General features: G+C 32.5%; 1 protein-coding gene across 25 annotated transcripts in view; it reads right to left on the reverse strand.

The window, feature by feature from the left end:
• The window catches only part of LOC140439960 (heterogeneous nuclear ribonucleoprotein Q-like), a 144,629-nt gene that overhangs the window by 84,408 nt on the left and 36,412 nt on the right, over positions 1-23,809 (reverse strand). For 21 of the 25 annotated variants that reach the window (XR_011950766.1, XR_011950763.1, XR_011950764.1 and 18 more), the window contains exons 2-3: positions 10,082-10,513; positions 9,036-9,277 (exon numbers count right to left, since the gene is read on the reverse strand). Coding sequence is in view for 19 of the 25 variants with exons in the window: in XM_072530164.1 (XP_072386265.1) it covers positions 9,036-9,277; positions 10,082-10,511 (672 nt within the window). In the remaining 6 variants the exon portion in view is untranslated. Of the gene's footprint in view, positions 1-9,035; positions 9,278-10,081; positions 10,514-10,627; positions 10,756-14,679; positions 14,879-23,809 lie in introns of those variants that run through there. The other 4 variants (XM_072530159.1, XM_072530158.1, XM_072530161.1 and 1 more) reach the window with 3 other exon arrangements.

Genomic DNA, 23,809 nt, shown 5'->3' on the forward strand with positions numbered 1-23,809 from the left:
AACTATATATCTCATCAATTTTTAATTGAAATAAAATTTATTAGGATCAATTGAAAATTTATCCAACGACATTTATTTAATTTTATATAATGGTATTAATATTTATTGTTTGGGAAAGTTATTATAAATATAGAGATAACTGAGCCAAGCTCTTTATTTATCTCTGTCTGTTTTTTGGTAGTTATTACTACTTCACCGTCTACACTTTTAATTTGTTCCCCATCGACTTTATTTTTAATTCATTTTCAAAGTTTATATATTGCCTGGTGTCCTCTAAGCGTATTATTTAACCGTTCCTGTGAGTGTATCTGGCTTGTGTAACAGTCAATATGGTTTACAATGTATAGGCTAATAAAAACTGTAGATGATATTCCTCATAACATGGCCAAAATTTTTTTTCTAAATTAACTTTTAGCGAAATTCCTCTGTACACCTACATTTTGAACGCCCCATGAATTCTTGCTTGTTGCCTCATTGTTTATTTTAAAGAGCAATCAAGGAATTTGGAAGTTACTCTCTAGATAATGTTTTTCACTGTGGCTCTCTCCTGAGAATGAACAGACTCATCATTTCCTCCACCATTTCGTCTTTGAATTATTTATTTTTAAGTCAACTTTGGAGCTTTTGATGACGTCCGCATATCTTATGCTATTAGTTTTAAGTTTTGTAACAAATAATACTGTTAAAAATTGTTTATATAGCATTAAGCCACAATTTATTGTAATGAAAATTGCATTTTTTAACTAAAAATTTGATGTTTCGATTTCCACTCCGGAAATCGTTTACACAAAGATTATTTAAGAATTTATTTAAAAATGTGTATGACCCCCAAGTTGTTGTAGAGATTATTTCTTTTTAAAATTGAAAATTGACTTACTTTGGCACGGTGTTGTAGACAACAGTCATGCTTTGGCTGGAAAGATGTTAGGGTGGACTTTTTGTCTTACGGAACTTAAAATTCTGATTATTCTCTGTGTTTCTGCTTTATTTGTATGTGCTTTATGAGTTTCTATGTGTGTGAGTGTTTGTGTATTGTGTTTGTGTATTGTGTGTTGCATATGTATTGTGTATCGTTGTAGACGATGTGTCGCTATCTTTCTTAATACGCTATTGTTGGTATATTCTTGTTGAAATCTTCTTTTAGTAGGTTTTGGCAAATGATTAGGCTGCTTCTTTGATTTTTCTCTTTTTCATGTCTGTTTCATTCATAATTATTTATGCATCTTTATATTGTACTATGTGCTCATTGTTCCAGGATGTTTGCATATCTGTGATTTATCGAAATTCCTGATTTTGATGTACGTTTCATGCTAATTTATCCTGACACTTAATGGTCTTGCTGTTTCTCCTATATAGAACTTGTTGCACTCACAGTGTTTTTTATAGATGCAGTTCTTTGATCTCTCTTGTGTGTTGTTAGGTTTTGTTTTGAACAGGATAGATCTGAGTGTATTGGTTGTCTTGAAAGTTGTTACGATGTACCTATTTCCTATCCTTTTGAATTTTTATGATGAGCCTTTTACATCTGGTATTGTTGTCATCGCTGAATCCCTTCTTGTGAGTGTTTTTTCTTCTTCCTGAACTGCCTTTTCATTAGAGCAAATGTTTTAGGCTCTATCATATGATGATTTGATAATTCCTTTTTTTGATGTTTACGTTGTGATTTTAGCCGTAATTTAAATTAACAAATTACTAATTAACATAAGCAAACTCATCAGTAAAATGTAGCAGGCTATGGTTGCTAATTTGAAAAAAAAATTAACAACAAGGATATACCAGCAATAGCGTATTCAGAAATCTGAGACACGTTGTCTACAATCCTACACAATACATATGCAACATACAATACACAATACAAACACATAAAACACATAAAAATAACGCAGACACACATAGAGTGATTATTAGAATTTGAAGTACCATAGGGCAAAAAATACACTCACTTTTTTTCAGTCAAAGCATGGCGGTGCCTAGAATACCAGGGCCAAGTATGTCAAATTTCAATTTTGAAAAGACATAATCTCTTTAATAACTTTGGTGATTATACACCTTTTTAACCTAATTCTTCTTAAATATGGAAATGAAAAATCAAATTTTTAGTTATGGTAATCAACTTCAGATAGGTATTTTTCTGATCAACCTGGTTCCGATATCAGTTAGCAAAATCGAGTATGTTTTTCATCTAATCCCATCTTCTTAAGAATTGCCATAAACTTTTCATGCTGTACCATATCAACCGCTTTTTCATGATCGATGAAACAGATATAGAAATGAATATAACCTCACCACAGCGATGAACTAAAACTTGCATACTGAATAAAGCTTCGTGTGTTCCAAAACCATTTTCGACTTGGGTTTGGAACCCTTAATCAATCGGAATCCGAAACAAAATTATTATATGTCTCATTATATTGATTTGCATTCGTTTTTTTTTTTTAGCAAAGTTGAAGTGGACTTAAACCAACCATTTGGTATTCTCTTCAATCTGTAAATACTATTAAATTGATTTACTAATACAGAAAGAACTCACACTTCTGCAAATATCTTTACACCGCAACGTGAATACCAGAATCTAGACCAGAGGTTTTTCCGTTTTTGAAGAATATCAATACTAGTTCGATTTTACGTCTCGTAATATCTGAATTGTTATGATTGATGATATGTAACAGTTCCTTGATCATTCAAAATAGTTTTAATGTAGCTATATATTCCTTTAGTTTTTTCAGTTGTTATAAATATGTTGCCACTACTTTCTGTTAAAATTCCAATTCATCTGCCTCTGATTAAACCAGCTTTGTTTGACTGTTTTGTGTAGAAGTGAATGAATCGTACATTGCATTTCGGTGCATTCTGCCAATAACCACTCTACTCTAATTTGTCTTATTTTATTGCCAATGTGTGTTTATAAAGTATTATTTTTGATTTCAATCATAATTTTTAAAAATCCATCTACAGTCCATTGGGCCAAGGATTTGATCTGACATCCATGGCTTAATTTTCACCCTATCATCTAATGTCAATTTTCTTAAATCTAGAGTATTTATTTCCTACTTTATTGAATACTAAATTAACGAGATGGCAAAATTTCAAATTATCTCAACAACATTCGAAGATTGATAAAGGTGTATGACCCTTCAGGTTTTGATATTGTGTTTAGGCACTGTAATTTGGAAATTTACAAGTGTCTTCTTCTAGTCTAGCTCTCGGACTAAAAACTATAATAGAGAGGGGAATTGAGTATTCTGCAGCATTGCAAAATGTCTATTATGTTTAAATCTAGAGTTCCCATCCCATATTTATATATACGAATATACCAATAAAAACAGTTTGGGGATGATGAGAGATAGAGACTTGGCAAATTGAACTTTTAGTTTTAAGGCTTTTGCTAATATTTTGTACTCATTTTGCTTTCTAATATATTTTGTGGGATATTTTGGCACTTGCACTTGCAACAGATGCCAAGAAACTAGTGGTTGACATTACTTTAGATTTGTAAATTTTGAAATGTGTTTTAATATTATTTTTCCAACATAGTAAATGTTTGGGTAAAGGTAACATTTTAATAAAAACTGTACATAGTGATAGTCATTATTCATGTTTATTGTTAATAATATTGTTCATTATCTATTCTATTATGTCGATTATATCTATCACATTATATTGTATCTGCGTATACTAGAAATGTTTATGCCCAATTTTATACTGTATGTGTTTACTTACAATGGTCTACTGAAACAAAAAGTAAATTTCTTTAGGTATGAAAAAAGGTGCAAAGGGTACTAATTTCACTAAAATTTAAAGCCAAATCGATTTATAATTTTACCAAAATTACCAATCACCGATCTGACTTGTTTTTCCCAAAAACTAAATTTAGATTTTTTTTATCTAGCTACAAGCATTTCGTTTTACTACTAATACTAAGGTGGGGTACTCAACGGTTTCAGTCTCTGATGTTGAACCAAAGTGTAGTTCTGTACTACACAAGAAAAAAATTTATTTAAAAAATAAAACGACATAAAAAGTTGCACAGCATTTAAATGTATGATGTGTATCAACGTTTTAGATGAAACTAAGGATTAACTGAAAAAGATGTTATGAATTTAGAAATGGAATGAACAATAGTCACCTGGTTCGAATAGTTCTGCAATTCATAGACATTTCAGCTAAAATCTTTGAAGTAACCCTTAATTATCCTCTATAATTAATAGACAGAAAAACAAAAAAAGTCGGTTAGTCTTCCCCAGCGTCATGAATTGATAGTTCCCGAATTTACCACTGTCGTCTTTTTCATCATCTGAACTCTCTTAATTCCTCCAATATTTTTTAAGTCTTCTTTTGGTTCTACCCCTGTTCCTATGTTAGACATAACCGATATTCAAACTGTTCACTGCAATTATGCTTTATGTTTGTGTAGTTTTTAACTTTATCAAATTGCACATTTCGGTGAAAATTCATGATATCTATATTAAGCTGTTTCATTTCCACCCCGTTTAGACTATTTAACTTCCAGCTACTCTAATAATGTCTGTTTGCACTAGAGTATAGTATTTTGATATATATGTTTTTATGTTCAGTATCAGTATCTTTTAATAGTAGTGTGGAGATAGTTGTGCGAATCTCTCCGCTCCATATGCTATTTGACATATTTCTTATAATGTTTATAGCTGTGTCTGTTTATAAGCTATAATAAATCTCCTATAATCACAATGTTTTATTAGGAATCACTGCCGTTATCTTTACAGAAACCATCATATTGTGGTTATAGATAATATATTTGAATCTATTTTTGATTTCAATTCCTTGCATTAGTCTTTTGGCTCTGTTTCCATAGGGATCCATTTCAGGAACTTTTTGATGGCATAGTCAGATTTGTCATTCAACAAGTTTCATTATAGGAGTTGGTTGCATATTATATTCGACACATTTGGTCATTCTGTATTATCAGATCTGAGACAGTTTATTTGAACACACCTAATAATTTCTTCGAAGATAGATCTTACTTTGTATTAGGTACTACGCTACAATATCTTTATGTGTTGGATATTTCAGTTCACAATTATTTTTTAATTTCATTATCAAAAAATTCATTTGTAACTGTTCTAAAATCTTGCAATTTGTTTATTACAAAAGAATTAAACAAATTATTTCCTTTTATTTCTGATCTTGGCTAGAAAGCTTAATTGTGATTTTTTGCCTATTTGTATTATGAAATAATTATTATTAGTTTTAAAGCCAACAAATAAGTTCATGAATACAATATTCACCAAAATAGATCCTCTAAATAATACTTTATACATAGTTTTTAATGAATCTGATATATTTTTAGTACAAATATTTTAAAAATTTAAAAACGGTTTATTTGTAAGGTTGTATTATAAAAAATCTTGATAAATGCATCCAGATACTACCACAAACAAGAAAATTAAAACATTCAATTTGTCATTACTGTTTATGTCTTGCTGACCCAATTTCTTCAGTTAATCGGATTTTCTTTGTTTTTGTAATTTAAGCTACCGAAATCGCAAACAAACATTTCTATAATTTGTTTTGTCTGACATTACAAGTTGAGGTCATTTTTTCTTTTAGTATAAAAGTATATAAGAAAAGTATAATTTATTTAGTTGTTAGTGCTTTTGGTGTCTCTATATGCCAATAAATCAGACCATAAAAAATATGACGAATCACTCGAAGGAAATCAAAATTCGAATGGAGGAAGAAAGATAGAACTACAATTAGAATTCAATCTCATAAGAAATACACTAACATGAAACATAATGTACAGGTATGAGTGAGGACTCTTCGATGATTGTCTTCTAAGATCGCGCTGAAGTCTGACTCAATGACGATTTGCTGTAAATGTATTCGCTGAAAATCGTTAGGAATGTGGTGTTGTTGCTGCATGCTTAGGGTATCTTGTGACATATTGAATCACGAATAATTAGTATAATGAGCGAATTGGAAAAAAACTAAAAATCTTGACATTCTTGAAATGATAAATATAGACTGCTACAGTAAATACTGTCGGGTAACGGGAAGAAGGGGTGGAGTTCGAAGAATATCACGAACCACGACAGAATACTAGTTAAGATAACGAGCACAGTAACAGCAATGGTTCCCAAAATAACAAACGAGGAATTTGCATAAACACATAAAAAAATAGAGAAAGGTAAAGCAGTTGAAACATATGATATCCCTGAAGAAAAGTGTGGAAAAACAGGAACAAGTTGGCTAACATATTTGTTTAATTAGAATTTTGGAGGTGGGACAAATACCAGAGGAATGGAGAAGCAATATATTATTATCTTGTTTGTGAGTGGTGTGTTGTGTAATAGAAAGATTCCAATAGAACTGAAACGAAAATTCTACAAAAATGCTATAAGACCAGCTATGCTGTATGGAACTGAAAAAGGATAAATTTAACAATGAGAATATTGGGGTAAATATAGGGGTGGCACCAATTAATGCCAAAATAAGAGAGCATAATGTTAAGATGGTTTGGATTTCTTGAACGTTCGAGACGCTAATCGCCCAATACGAAGAACTGTTGATGTGAAATTTAATTAGTAAGTCGTCCACGCATAGGGGTAAAGGCAAAGAGAATGGTGATAAGTATGATACAATTAATTGAAATGTCTTTAATACGGAAACAGAAGCGGAAATACTGTTAGATGTACGATATACAGAAAGACCTTTAAACAACGAAATAGATAAATGGTAAAAGAAATTAGCTTTCCGCTCAGAATGGAAGAAGCTGGTCAAAATCGATATAGGTTGAATGCCGTGAGATGAAGAATATAATATGATGTTGCATTTGTAAAATGTAATTCTTTACTGTCACCTGTTTTAAGTATGCAATATTATACGACTTATTTTGTAAATTATTCACATAAACTATGCAGAACCTCTTCCAAACTCTAAAGATACAACTATTACCATTTTGGAACACTTTCATAATGAATATGATGAGACGATTGGAGGTTAAGAAGAATAGAATCATACAACAAGAAATTAAGTTATGAAATTTTGTCAAGCGACCGTGAAGTGTATAATATTTTTGTATAAACTGCTTTTATAACCAAATATTTAAGTCTTTAGGAAGTGCTGTGTCAGGATCACTGTACCTGACCTCGTTTGATAAGAAGCAACAACAAAAAATTTCTATTAGGTAGTGCCTATTTTGGTGAATACTGCATTTTTTCTAACAAACTTTCTATCATTTATTTTCGTTTAAGAGGTTGGTAAAATAATCTTATCTAAGTGATTCAATTTAGGTCTTTGTTCAATTATAGAGCTCATTCTTGGTGCTATATTAAGCTTTATATCCCTTAATAAAGGTTCTGCTATCTATACTCTGCTGATAAACTGAATCAAATTCATGCAATATGCCGAATAAGAAGCAACTATAAATACAGTGCTCTATTAAATCACGTCCTCTATTAGCATGTTTTACAATCAATATTTCAATTTTCTTATTTACATTAAGAAACATTTACATTAAGAATCTTATCTAGAGTAAATACTTCATGTAGTGTATGAAAATTCCTGGTCCTATAGAAACAGGTCCGCATTTCATACTAGGCCTTGTTCTATTCCGGATATTACCTAGTGTGCCATTTCAGATTTCTTTAAAAATGCAGCCCAAATAATTATACTGAATGAAAATTCCTGTTCTTATTGAACCAGGGCCACATTTCGAACTAGATTTTTTTAAGAGTGCAGCCCAAATATCTATATTGCTGAATAAGTTTTATGAGTTTTCCGTCACATTTCTGAACATCTAACACGTTCGTTTACCTGTTTCGTATTTGTCACTAGGTCTTCTTAACGTTCAACTGGAGCCCGATCTCTTCACTCTTCCAGTTTATTCGCAAGAAGTAAAATATCAACTTTCTATTCTCGAATATCGTTTATAATTATTGTTATGATACCGTATTTATGTTATAATACCGTTACGAGTTTCCTGGAAGATTTCTTCAGATAAAAGAGAGTAGGCAAGAGCAGACAAACTTGTCGGACTTCATGATTTTTATATCTTCTGGTCATATCTGGTGTCTAATGTTATATTTGCATTCTACTGCCAATACTCATCATCTTTGGCTCTACAACCCAGTCTGAGTCTTGGCCTGTTCAAGAATTAGTCTCCATTCCCCCCTATCTTTCGCCCTGGCTTTCCAATTTCTGACCCCTAGATTCCTCAAGTCATCTTCGACTTGAGTTTTAAATATAGATCTTGGCCTGCCTCTCTTCCTGGTCCCTACTGGCTCTTGATATAATATCTGTCTTTGGGGGCCTGCGCCATATCCCGCTTTCTTGTACTCCTCCGTATATGTGCCTAAGTATTCTTCTTTCAAAGCGGCCTAACAGTTCTTCGTCGCTTTTTACCATAGTCCATGTCTCTGACGTGTATGTCAGGACAGGTTTAATAAGAGTTTCATATATTAGTATTTTGGTTTTTCTGCTAATTATATGAAACCGAATATTGTATAGCCCATGTTATCTTCGCTTATGCTGCATGAGTTGTTTATTCCGCATCTTAAGCTTGATCTTTCTTTGCTGGTTTGTTATTGCATTCCACGCAATATATGCATTCCATGTTATTTCAAAATCAGTACTACGTAAGTTTTCGTTGACTATTTATGAGCTTCTTGTCTGCTCTTCTGGTTGTTTAGTACAGACATATTAACTTTGGAACAACATAACATATTATTGGAACACCTAAGGTCGAAAATCAACAATAACTGTAATTTAAGCCGAATCTAAAATGAAGATAAAGTACCTCAGGAACATCATGAATCAGTAAGTATGAATGAAATTTAATCCCCACGAATTTCTGGACAATATAGTAGTGTCTTAAAATAATTGACGTTTTCAATTCGATTTTCTTCAAGTTTAACATTAAAATACAATGCAACCAGAACTTGTATTATTTAACATAGAACTGCAGTGAATCGAAAACTGTACAGAACAACAAATAAACATTGCAATATTTAGATAAACTAACTACCAAGAGCTACTACTAACGAGTGCATACATACCTTTTGGACGGCTATTTGGGCTGCTTCCCGATTTGTAAATGTTACAAAGGCATATCCTCTATTGGTACCCGTCATTGGGTCCATCATTAGTCTAAGGTCCCATATGTGGCCGCATTCCTCGAATAATGGAATCAGCTCATCTTCGTACATGTCTTTGGGAATTTTGCCGCAAAAGACTTCGCATCCCGAACCCGGCGGCGCACCTTCCCAGTCTGGTGGGGGACCACCAAATTTTCTTTGACCTAAATCATTGTGTTAGTTAGTTTTAAATAAGCAACTCTACAAAGGATTCACTCGAATGTGAATATAACATAGAAAAGGTACAGTTCTAAAAATAGTAAAAAAGTAAATAGTAAAAAAATTATTGTTTGTGTCCCAGTATTCTCTCAGACCCCAGAAATATACTATATTTAACAATATATTCTTAGAGTTCCTCGTAAATCAAAACATTGCCACTCGAGTCTGACTAAAGTAACATGTAGTAATATGTCCCATTTTATGTAATCATATGATTTTAAATATAGCTCTCTCTATAATTCGTTATTATTCTCTATTAGGTATAATATACCTAATACTATTATTCTCGAGGTACCTTGCTTACGTCATCAACGAAACATGATATTTTTTGGAACCATCATATAAACCATATTAGTCATTAAAAAGAAAACAATATTAACTATTAATCAACAAGTTTGAAAGATAAACCTGTGCAGGTATGATGATTTAACCATGTCTGCAAGTTATCGCGATCAGCTGGCTTCACTAATTGTGATGTCTATAATGAAACCATAGTCAGCAACGAGGAAGTTATATAAAATAAATTGTATCCGAGTGGGACCAAATTATACCCATAGGAAATGTGAACAGTATTTCAAGAAAATTGGATAATTTGATATCGCACGATAAACGATCAGTATTGACTTATCGAGAGGAAAATCAGAAAAGCATAGTGGTAGACAGATTAACATAGCAAGATTTCTCAAGAAGATTGACACTTTTATATAAAGAAATGAATATTATTACTAAAGGAAAAAGAAAAAACTTACCGGTAGTAACATCTAAAGCATATCCGGTTCGGTCTAATATTTTTTTGATCTTATCATGGTCGGGTCCCTTGACGGGCGCTGGCGCGGGAGTGGCCGCACCCGCCGAGCCGCTGGTCCCCGCTCTGCTCTTCTGTCTGTAGGTCTTCATGACTCCGCATAGGTACGCCGATTTATTTGACACGTGCTCCAAGTTGGAATCTAGGAACTGACCTAAAACATTGAGCGCCCCATCTACAGGAAATTCTTTTAAGGCGTCAAGCGCTCTTTCGTCTAGGTCAACATGTACTAGCTTGCCAGTCTTATAGATCTCATCCAATTTTGCGGCAACTTTCTCGTCAAGGCCATATTCCAGCAGCTTCTGGTAGTCTTCAGTACGTTCGACGTCGATCTTCATTGATTCTTCCGGTACCTCACCATTACCTTCTGCCATAGCTAAAACAAAAAAAAAACTTGTATTATATTGTTCAAAATATAAATTGCTTCATTGCAGTGACTATTCTACAACTATACGCAATTCAATACAACTCCTGCTATTTTTTTACTTACACTACACAAATATTTATCCAATGAATACTCAATTACATTAATCTCTCGGAAACAATAATTACCAAAGTACAAAGTTTACCAACTTTAAAGACAACAGTATTTAAACAGTTATCTTTTGGTTGAACATAAATATAGAATTTTGAAAATCTAAAATATATGACAATAAAAACTTTAAATATTTTATTAAAATACTGACACAAATGCCACTAATGTCGCTTTCGGACCAATAGCGAAGCGATTTGATTGTGCATTTCATGTTTTATGAAATATAAATGAGTCGTCAGCACTCATTTAAGAGAACGAAAGTAGGCATCAACTAAAGGGGTTAAAATAATTAATTTTTTAAATGTTTTAATAGAAATTAAACGGAAATTTGTATTGGGCGTTATCAATAACAAATACAATAAATAAAGAATGATATGAAATTTTTAGGGACAAAATAGAAAAAGAATACAAAAACTATAAAGGAATACAATGTGGTTTTAGAGCTGGCAGGTCATGTACCTACAGATGAAGTGTTTTGTCTCAAAGAAGTTATTGCGAAAAAATTAGCAAAGTGACGGACCAACACATCAAATTTTTATAGATCTACAAAAAACATATGATAATGTTTCTATCAATCAACTGTGGGAATGCGTTACAAAACTTATACAAAGAGATGAAATGAATTTAAGAACTACCTTTAACTTAAAAGGAATATACAACACATCGAGAAATAATGAATACAGCAAGGACAATAAATAAATCGATTCATAGGGTATTGTAAAGAAGGACGGTAGGCACACAAAAACTAGACAATAGCTAGAACATCAACATTAGAGAGAATTAAAATAATAATAATTTGGGACTTTCTCTAATAAAGAAATATTGATCTTCGTAAAGAGCGATGTTTATCACGGCCTCGTTGAGTGATTTTTGCAAATGTACAAAACTATTGTTAAAAAATAAAAGCCAATACTGTCTACACTACCAAATATTGCTATATAAATCTTAAATATAGACAATTTTCGTGAGAAAACAGGTATATGGATGTGCGAAGGGTTGTTGTGCCAAAACCTGTTCATACTGTATAGGGGACATTCCCCTACTGCAAATATAGAAATGAGAAAACAGATGTTACAGAATCATAAAATAACAGTATATTGCAAAATTGATGCGACTTATTAGCGAGCATGTGATATATAGAATATATTTTTGCGAAATATACAAGTATATTGTATACAAAAATTTGGTAGTAAATTAAAAATATTTGATTTGCCAGATTAGTTATTAACATGTCAGTTTCGTTTTAAAATTAATTTAATCTATTTTTAATTACGTTTCAACAAGATCTGATTTAAACAAAGGTAGATTTTCTTAAGCCATTAATGCATAATAATTTATTTGAAAATCATTAAAAATTTTAGAAGAATACGCAATTATCAGTTGACCATTTTTTATTCGGAAATGTGTGCACATATAAACAGTATTATAATGTGGGAAAAATATTTATTTCGTCTGACAGACAAGCTACAGCTTGGATGTAAGAGTACAAACATCAGCAGAAACAAGAAGCGATCATAAATTGGTATTGTCACAAATCCAAATGAAAACACTTATCTATGATAACAAAACACCAGAATACACCACAAAAATAAAAGTCGAAAGCTTACAGGACGACTCCACAAGATATCTTTTCCAAAAAAGAATAACAGACAGAAGCAGAAACATATATATCACAGAAAGTGATGGAATCGAAGAAAGAAAGCTGGAAAATTCTTAGTATATAAGAAAAAATAAATCGTTGCCAAGGCAAGCCATGGTTTTGAACATATGTGAACGAAAAATGTAAATAAAAGAAAAAGCATACATACATAGTCAACCAAGAGACAAGAGACATACGATAATTATAAGACAATAAGAAACGAAACATATGCACTTGTAGGAAGAATAAAAAAATTATCACTGAGAACGTTTTTGGAAAAAAAAAATGTAACATGATTTTTATGGCCTGCAAAAGGAAAGAGGACTTTATAAAACGTCAAAGAACCAAGGTAAAGGAACTAATAAAACCAAAACACATAGAAAAGGATAAATGAATTGACTATCTAAAACAGCTCTAGGCACAGGAAAAAAATAATGACACTAGAACCAGAAACACAGGAAATTCATACAAACACACACAGGAAGTTCGAAAAACACTTGAAAATCTAAAGAAGAGAAAAGCTGCAGGTAAAGACGGAATATCAAACAAATTACTAAAATATTGTGGAGCAGCAATGACAGAATAATTAACAACATTAATTAACATAATTAACACAATAAAATACCCGAAGAATGGAGAACTAGCCAACTAATTCTACTATTCCAAAAAGGAAATAAAAAACAGCCAGAAATCTACAGAAACTTATTAAATACTACGCTAAAACTTACAACTAAAATTTTACAAGAACTAATGAACCAGGTTGACAAGTTTAGCAGATGAACAACAGGGTTTTGGTACTGGAAGATCGTGTACTGATACAATATTCGTCATAGAGCAAATTACTGAGAAATCACTAGAGTATAATAGACCAGTATTTCTATGTCTGATTGACTTAAAGACAACATCATCATCTTACGTACATCTTTGAGTAGAAAGAGTCAGACTCAAAGTCATCAGTATTAAACAAGTAATGGAAATAAAATACCTTGGAATTACACTATCCAGCTATTAATATCTGGACAAAGAAATGAGAGATCAAGTACAAAAAGCAAGTAGACTGGCAGCATGACGAAACAGACATATTAACACTAAGATGAAGTCAAGAATTTATAAATCCAGTGTAAGACCAATAATGACATATGCATCAGAAACAAGACCAGATGCAGCCACAACATAAAGACTACTGGAAGCGACCGACATGAGAATACAACAAAGAATTACAAGGCAGAAGGCAGAAGAAAATGTAACGTAAAGTGTATAAACGAATGGACACTAAACAGAAAAAAGAATGGAATAACCACATAAGCAGAATGGGGGAGACCCGTGTGGTCAAAATAGCAAGATCCACAATCGGTAGAACTATCGGACAAGCGCGCAAAAGATGGAGTGATAACATTTTATAGAGGTATCAATTCGCCAATGAACAAGCAGAATTGCTTACAGAGAGGAAGAAGACAGACAAGTTACACTAAAGGCTGTGAAGTATATAACTTGCGAGTTCATAACAACTTGGGAATCCAAACAGTCCCTTAAGCAATTGACGAATCAGAACAAACAAACAAAATTATGGGTGCCAGAGAAGGAACTAGTACCCATTTTATCGGACCACAACCATTCTGTGGTACATCAACATCAACAAGCAGCATAGTCGAAGTTGTCCAAAAATGGATATAAGATCTTAGTGCAGCCTAATGGGAATAAGACCTTAGTGCAGCCTAATGGGAATAAGACCTTAATGCAGTCTACTGGGAAAATATTCCAGGCCAAAGTCAAGCAAAAAGGTTCCTAAAACCTTCTACTCGCTATACAAATCTGAAAACTGAACTAAGAGTAATAAGTGTTGTCACTGGACACTGCTCAATCAGTTATTATATCTAAAATGGACAAAATAGACAAGACATAATATGCAGAATCTGCGAAAATGCCGATGAAACAGCGGAACATAGCATCTGCAACTTCGAGCAACAGCTAGCCAACGCTAGAAGTGCCCGGTAGTGGTCTTTTCAGTACCGGATACTTAACAAATATATAAGAGGTTGGAAAATATACTTTAGTACTTAAAAAAAAACTAAAACTACAACTTATAAAACACAGGATTTCTTAAAAGTCTAGATCTTTTGGACAAAAACGTTAATGTAGGGTATGCACAAAAAATTATCTCTAGGGCACCAAAATAGAAAAGTCTACGATACTCTTGAAGTTTACAAACTGCGCTTTTTGCTATTATAGGTATGAGGTCAAAAGATATGAATAATTGGTATCAAAACCCTACTAGTTACAAATGATTATAATAAAATGCAGATAATTGTGATTTTTAAAGGATTTGGGTAGGAAATAACACATGGGCAGAATTGTGGACATCACTAACCTTAGTAGTAAATATGGAATCCTCTTATCAGCAAGTAATTGGTCTTATACTAGATGGGTGGCATTTTCGACATAATTTTTACAAATGCCTTGATTTTATATCTTGTCGTGAAGCTATTAGGTATCTACAAGATCGTAGAACGATTATTTTGAAGTTTATGACTTTATCCGGTTGAAAGATAATCAAAGCTGCATAGGCCCTAAAAATACATTGTCACTAATTTTTTGATAAATGAAATATGTATAAAATACTACATTTAGTCATACACACTGAAATTAAAAATGTGACATTTAGTGACATTTGTAATTTTAGTAAGGTGTTTTCTTCTTATTGCTTAGAAATTTAAATCAAATGTGGACTCTTTTACTCAAAAATTGTTTCTTATATTACGGCCCTTTTCTACTAACAGAACCGAAAACCATTCAATTAAGTCGCTGGTGCCAATACACCAAATAAAGACAGTAATCTCTCTCATTCGTAATGTTTAAATTTTAGGTTCATTTTCATAAAATGAAAAGATATTTTCCCTTTAAAAAAAATGTTATAAATACTAACTACTAATTTAATGCCTTAATGTTCGATTTTTTTGTGGTGGGTACATATTATTTATAGGCTAATCATCATCATGCAACCTCTTCTGTCCACTGCTGAACATAGGCCTCTCCCATTTTTCGCCACTCTTCACGATTATGTGCGCCTTGTTGCCATTTCTTGGATATTCGTTTAATGTCGTCCATCCAGCGTGTTGGTGGTCGTTTTCTGCTGCGTTTGTCTTCTCTTGGATGCCAGTCAATAAGTTTTCTGGTCCATCTTGAGTCTTTTAGTCTCGCTATGTGACCTGCCCAATTCCATTTCAGCTTGGCTGTACGTTCGACGACATCAGTGATACCTGTTCTTTTCCTTACGTCGCGGTTCCTTATTTTGTCTTTTTTTGTCACGCCGAGAATCGATCTTTCCATGCGCTTTTGTGCCACTGGCATTTTTATTTCTGTTGTTTTTGTGAGAGTGAGAGTTTCTGCTCCCTATGTCATAATAGGAAGAACGCATTAGTCAAATGTCTTCCGTTTCATAGCTATCGGGATGTTACTCTTAAAGATGTCTCTTAGTGAACCATACGCCGCCCAAGCAAAAGTTATTCGTCGTTGAAATTTACAGGTCTGATTATCCTTGCTTATTCTTATTTCATGACCGAGATATATGTACTTTTCTGTCAGTTCTACCACTTGATTGGATGGTTAGGTGTTCGCTGGGAACCAAATTTGTCATAAATTTGATCTTACTGATGTTCATTTTTAGACCTATTGTTGAAGATACGTTTTAATTCTTGTAGCATTTGTTGTGCTTCACGCAGATCTTCGGTAATAAGTACTATATATTTATAGGCGTATTCGAGGATCGTTATAAATAATTTAGGTGAGAGAGTGTCGCCCTGTCTCACATCTCGCTTTATATGAATTTCTCTGGCGGTATCATGCAGTTTTACACGCATTGTGTACAATGTTTGTACTAACTTTGTAAGCCGGTAGTCTATTCTACTATTGTTCAGAGCAGTTATAATGCTGTCTAACTCCACGGTATCGAAGGCTTTGTTAAAGTCTACGAAGATAAGTACCAGTGATCTGTTATATTCTATCGATTTTTCTATTAAGGTTTTTACTGTTTGTAGGTGATCTTTGGTTTCGAATTTTGAACGGAAGCCAGCTTGTTCTCGGGGCTGGTAGAAATCAAACTTTTTTTCTAGTCTTGTAATTATTCGGGTAAACATTTTATAGATGTGGTTCAATAAGCTGATTGGTCTATAGTTTCCTAGGTGCGCCTTGTCTCATTTCTTGTGTAGTAAAATTGTTACTGCATTGTTCCATGCTTCCGGTATGCAACAATCTGTTAGGCAAAGGTTAAACAAAATTTTTATTTGGTTGAGAAGGGCACGTCCTCCTATCTTTATAGCTTCTATTACGACTCCATCTTCTCCTGGTGTTTTGTTGTTTTTCATCTTTTTTATTGCGTCTTGGATTTCGCTTAGTGTGATCTCTGGCATGAGCTCTGAACCCTGGTTGATGATTTTGCGTGATGCGGCGGTTTCTAAGTTCGCTTGGTCTTCTCTTTGACTTGTGTATAGTTTTTGATAGAAGTCTTCAACTATGTGTAGTAGTTCTTCTGTATTTGATATAGGGACTCTTTCTTTATTCTTTAGTTTGTGTATTTCGCAGTTTCCATTGTTTAGTCGTCTTCTCAGGACTTTCAGACTTTTATTCTCTTCTATAGTTCGGTGGACCTTTTCATTCTTAAATCTTTCCTTATAGCTTTTGATACTTCTTTATTTATTTTTCGTAGTTTTTTTTCTAAATGCTTTCGTTTCCTTTGATTTCTCTTCTACACTCGCGATCATAAAATCCGGGTCACCTTGAAAATTTCAAGTTTCTTGAATATTTTTGCCTCTGGTGCAGTAATAACCTTTTTTTACGCTAATGTATTTTTTATTTGTCATCAATGTTTGTTTTGAAAGAAAAAAAAAAACGGTTTTTATTGTTTTTATTGAAAAAACAGAAAACAAACCAAATTGTTGATAAAACAGACATACGAAAAAAATGGAAAATACAGAACGTGGTAAAATATCAGTGAAATTTTAATGACTAATATCGTGTATTGCCTCCACTTTCTCTAATAAACTCTTGCAGACGACGGGGCATACTCTCAATTTTTCTCCGGATTACATGTTGTGGTATGTTATTCCACTCTCTCACTAACAAATCCTTAAGCTCCTGTGCGTTGTTGGGAGGAGATGTTAGGGGTTGAATACGTTTTTCAAATCGTCCCAGAGATATTTAATGGGATTCAGGTCCGGAGACCTAGCTGGCCAGGGTAATCTGGTAATTCCAACCTCGTCCAACTATTGCATACCGATCGTGGCAGCGTGCGTTCGCGCGTTGTTCTGCATAAAAAAGACGTCTTCTCGAAGCCCTGCCATGGTATGCATAACATGTACTTGCAGAATCTCCGTTTTATCTCTCCGTGCAGTTAAGGACCCATTTTCGATGAAGGGTAATTCTGTGCGGAAGTCGGAAGATACACCTCCTCAAGCCATGACCGAGCCTTCACCAAATGGCATTCTTGGAGCAATGCAAGTTTGTGAAAATCATTCACCGGTTCTCCTCCAAACTCTTACATGCCCATCGGATCCAGTTAGGCAGAAACGGGATTCATCTGAGAATAACTCTTTGCTCCAATCGTTAATTCTCCTATGCGCGTATTGTTGAGCAAAAGCTAGTCGTGCAACTCGATGCGCCAGGCGAAGTGGCGGTCCTGTAGCCATTACCCGAGAAGATAGTCCAAAAGAACGAAGTCTTCTCCTGACTGTTACAACGCTAACATTGCGATTTCGTACTTCCTGTAGACGATTTCGATGCGTAATCGCAGTTGAGGTCCGGTTTCGTAAAGCCTGAAACACAAGAAAACGACCATCTCGTGCCATAGTCGTCCTTCTTCGTCCAGAGCCAGGTCGTCTGAATAGCAAACCCGTTTCCTGAAAGCGTTGAAGCACTCGTTGAACCGTAGAAAGGCTTACGAAAACAGTTCTTGTGACTTGCCGTTGAGTGTGACCGTCTTTCACAAGCGCAACAATCTGTGCCGTTTCAACAACAGTCAAGGGCATTTTTGGCAAAAAATAAACAATAATAAACACTAATAATGGCACTAATAAACACTAATGGTGGCAATAACAAACGTTTGTTCGTTGCGTTTGAACAGAAAGTCGAAGCACAAATGAGACATTTAAAAAAAGCGGCAGTTACAGGTACCGTTCATTTTGGGAAGTGTGCACTTTTCCGCGAAATCGGCACTATTGGAATTCTTTGTTGCAAAGGAAACCGCTAAGCCGACAATAATTCTCAGAAACATGCATTAGTTTGTATATGTGTTATTATTATTTACGATAAAGCTCGTTAAAAATGAAATATCGGTAATTTTCAAGGTGACCCGGATTTTATGATCGCGAATGTAGTTTCCATTAGTTGCTTTGTTTTAATGATTTTTTCGTCTTGGCGTCTTTTAGAGCAGCATTTATAGGCTAATAACAAGAAGTAAATTGTCTAAATTAACATTTAATTATTTGATTTTGTCTGTAACTGTAACTCCGCACAAGGAAATTAAATGAAACATATATGATGTCGCAAATAAAATAATATTTACACAATTTGACGAAATGATTTTTTCAGTGGCTATTATGTTAATTATTTACAGTTTTCTAAGTTCTGCAGCATGTGCTGATTGTGTAGGAAACTGAATTGGAAAGCAAAAATGAAGAATTTTACGAACCTTTTTCATGTGTTCAAGATATATCATATCTAAAGATGTTTGTTTATCAATGTGCTTACCATTCAATTTTTTTTATTCAAGAGAGTAGCGTCTGTTTCTTTTGTGCAAATAAACCAATGCTTTGTAGACCAGAAAAAGTAGAAGTCCTAAAGGCATAACGACTAATCGACGTGAGAGATATCAAATGATAGTACGGAATATGCACCAACAAAGCAAGTATCAATTTCTTTTTTCAGGAAATTTTATTAAACAAGTTTTAAACAACCTTTGAAAATATTTTACATCAATGTATGTTGTGAAAGATTGAAGTTTGTGCTATGTACATAAATCGGTGTTCTTTGATATTTTTTGGTGAGTTTTTAATTTTGACACATATACTTAGAAATAAAGACTTTGTGTTGTTTATATTAGTAGGTACTTTTCAGCAGTATTATTTATTATGTTTTTTTAGTTCTTAATCTCTCAAGTTGGAACTGTATATAAAAAGATAAAGAAATTATTGTATTTACTGACATTTGTCAGCATCTCCTTAAACTAATTGTGATTTAAATATAAAATGGATAACAAACGCAGATCTTTAATTAAACGAAGAGACAGCCAGCACTGCTGCTTTAGGGGCTAAATTCATCCATAAATATACCAAATATTTATCCGAAACCAATATTTATCCGAAAAAAAAGTAAATTGTAATTATTGCATACATTACTGTGTACACTATGGTAATATAGTAATGATTGAGAAGTTTAATCTATACAAATTATTTTATATTGCAATTATCCGATTATTTCGATATCTACTAAATTAAATCGATGAGTAATTAAAATAAAGACAGACACAATAAATTACATTCGTTGAAAAAGACACATAGGTACTGTCCAAAATTCTCTAGAATTGCATTATAAAAACATCACAAACGAAATCCATTTTTTCATCACGAAAAAAGAGATAATTACAGATATTAATGAATTAAATCTGTTTATTCCAATACTCACATATTAGTAAGAAATAATGTCATAATATCGGTTGACACATAAAGGCAAAAAAAAATGAAAAAAAAAACCGAAAGTGAAACAAAAATATCGAGAAATTTGAACAATATATTCAACAATCATAAACACGACATTAAAACATTTTAGATAGAATAATTTGAACCGCAGTATTATAGATATAGACGAATAAATTAATAGACGAATACTAGCATAGGTAGAAAAATAGAAAACTGTAGAAAATGATTATAATATTCTAAGAATGGACATTAAAGACATAAGTAGGTATTAAAATTCTTGGGTTCTGGTAAGTGGCGAAATTATAATACTGTAATGTACTTGTATAATATGTACAGTAATAAAAATTTACATTTTTTTCTTTCGAAAATTAGTTTCATAAACAAAATATCTTAGCTTAGGTGCACGCTGTGAAAAGTTTCCAAATATTTACGGATGAATTTAGCCAATATAGTAGCAGTACTGGCCTGATCAATAAAAGATAAAGTTGTATTGTAAGCTCATAGTTCAAAGTTTGTTAGTATGATTGAAGCAATAACCTCTGTGCTGAGGTACATTATTTGTGAGATTATAAATTGGGGATTTGAGCTCATTCGAGCGCAGTCTATTGTAGAAAGTTACATAACCATCATCTTTAGTGTAATTATTAGTAACTGTCAATAAAACCATAATTTTTACTCCAAAACTTCAACGTTTTATTGTATTTACCATCGTCGATCGAGAAGAAGCGGACAAAGAAGCATTACAAACGATTAGATCCTTATATCTACATTCGAATCTGTCCAATATTCGTTTAATTATCCATTTTTTATTTAAATCACAAATATTTCAACAAAATGCTCACAATTTTTTTTTGTCAATAAATACAATTATTTCTTTCCCTATTAACCCACAACTGAAACTTTATGAGAAATATAATTCTTTGAAAAAAAAAACAATAAAGTTTAATGTAAACAAAACAAAAACTATATTTCTCAGTACAATATTTTATTTTCATTATTAATTTTTTGTGCAGACTAAAAATTTGCTAAAATTTAAAACTACAAGAAAATACTAACAAACGCCAGTTTATGTACGTAGTACAAACTTCCCAAGATATGCCTGACGTACAATAGATTGTACACCACAAATATCATTTAACTTGATTATCTATGAGGATCATATTTCTTGATATCAGCGTAAATACTTTCAATAGTAGTAATCAACCATAGTTATACTTGTGAATTGCTGGCTTTGAAATATTTGGCGATAATTTGGTGATAAAGTTTTTCAGTTTTTTTAATATGGCTGAATATGGAATACGATTTGATAAATAAGTAAATATTTGTTATATGTATGCAAAAAAATATTATTTTTGTGTTTACTTATAGAAAACACATATATATTTCATTTTAGATTTATAAATTGGATAAATTATTATGTTGTAACTACCGTTACGCCATTTGATTTTAGTGTACAAAATATGGTGCGACAGGAATATACCATACCATTTATTTTTAGGAGCTTTTCACTGGAGGATGCGCTTTATGCGTATGTTAGAAGATGATGAAAATTTAGTAGCAATTTAGTAGTCATGTAGACAGTATTACTTTGATGCTTCCAATAAATGCATGTGACGTCCTAACAGACGAAGACTCTGGTGATGAAGATATAAAGTTGATAGATGATTTACCTGGGTCGCAATTACAAGCTTCTGCTGAAATAAATGTGCAAAATAATGACGGTGACGCATTATTATCCGATTCTAAAAATAATATTTCATTACCAGAGCAAGGAGAAAAAAGAACAGTCAGAGTCCAAGAAAAAAAATCTACTACTGGATAAAAGAAGACATTCAGATGGAAAACCAATGTAGCAAAGAAAACGAACTACAAAACAACATGATTCTAAGGGTTCCCTTGAATCGTTTTTCCTTGTTTTTTTTTATGAAGAACTTATACAGCTGATATCGTCAGAAACGAATCGATATGCTTCACAGAAGAATCGCCAACAAGAAATTCGAGAATATGAAGCCAAGGCTTTTCTGGGAACTCTCATATTGAGTGGTTATGTGAACATCCCTCGCAGAATAATGGTAAGTAAATCGAATGTGCAAAATTGAAAATTTTCGCCCAAGTAGTGTAACAGACGAGGTAAGCTTGAAAGCTATTGATGTAAAATTCAACGACTGTTCCTATCGAGTCCAACGGGGTGTTAGGTACTTAATAGGCACATTAGTTTTCAAGGTTACCGGCTGCTAAACTATTTAGGCGAAAATTTTCAGTTTTGCACATTTGTTGGCATTCTACCTACGATATGTTTATATATGTTTCACGTGGGACAGCGTGACAGGCTCTTGTTTCGTCCCGTGTTCCGCACTTTTCCATCTGTCCCGTCCCGCAGTTATTTCCGCTGTCCCTTCCCGCGTACCGTCTCGTGTCCCAAAGTTAAATTTTATTTTTTCACAATAAGTAAATATATTTTTATAGTATAAAAGGGTATAAAGACAAATTTATTATTTATACTTTTTTCTGAGCATATTTTCTGTTTACAAATTGCCTTAACAATTATTAATAACAAATTAACAAATAGTTTTTAACAATAACAGCAACCCATTGTTTTATAATTGTTAATTACGGTGTCAAATCCACATCTATAAGATATTTAAGGAGCTATAATTTCATAATATATTATATAGGTATACGATTTTGTGGTCTAAAAATAATTTTTTTAAACCTACTAAAAAACTGATTTCTTCAAATTTAATAAGAGTATATGGAAAAATTGTTTATAAATACCAATTTAAAAATGTTTATAAATAACATATTTAAAATAATTATATTTTAAACAAACAAATAGAAAAAAATAAAAAGGCGTATTAAGAAAAGATGTGTTCATCCCGTAGTCATTAGCTGCTTTGTTTTGGATAGTGTTGCAATGAAAATAAGATGAATATCATTATTTTAACGTTGTACCTACCCTAGTTGAAAAAAAGAATTTGCAAATTTGGTCCAGTAGAAACCGAGACATGTCTTTTTTTTCTGAGCGCTTTATTTTGAAACTGTGATGGATTTTTATTGAAGAGCACTGTGCTCTTTGTTTGCAACACTCCTGTTTAAACAATTTTCAATAATTTTGTTTACTAAAAGTTTCGTTAAAAACTATGAATTTTCTTATAAAATAGTGGTTCATTTAAAGAACCATGCTATCTTGGCTCCCAAGATTTGTTGAACCTTTTTTCTTTTTTAGAAATTTGTGTTTTATAACCAGCTTCCGAATATTTTTTGCCATTTAATTTGAACTAAATTCTACGGAGTTATTGTAATTGTTTATAAGCTTAAAAAGTGCTATTATTACTTAGTAAATCATTTTGTGTACATAATAGTATATTATATAACGAGAGTTGTAAGAAGCTTATTACATGCGAGTAAAAAAGTTGCGCGCGAGCCGCGTAGCGGCGAGCGCAGTAATTTTACAAGCATGTAATAAGCTTACAACTGAAGTTGTGTACTATACTTTTTCTACGATATTTTCATTTATAAAAATAAAAAGTATAACAAGTAACTTTTATTTATTTCACAAAATTCGGGAACAATTTAAATTAAACATTTATTTATAATAATTAATTGTAAAATTTTGGCAATTATTTATAACTATATCGTTATCCGAGTTTGGCGGTTGTTCAATAATACGTGGTGAATGGTGAGATGACGTATACTGTACGGTGTGTTCTTTTTAAACATTGGTATTTTCAGTGTATGTAAAGGTCTGTAAATTACTTTCAATTGAATTTATAATTCTATTGGCTGTTGACGTCTTATTATTTATTGGCT

The sequence above is a fragment of the Diabrotica undecimpunctata genome, chromosome 4 (genome assembly GCF_040954645.1).
Source record: "Diabrotica undecimpunctata isolate CICGRU chromosome 4, icDiaUnde3, whole genome shotgun sequence".
NCBI lineage: Eukaryota > Metazoa > Arthropoda > Insecta > Coleoptera > Chrysomelidae > Diabrotica > Diabrotica undecimpunctata.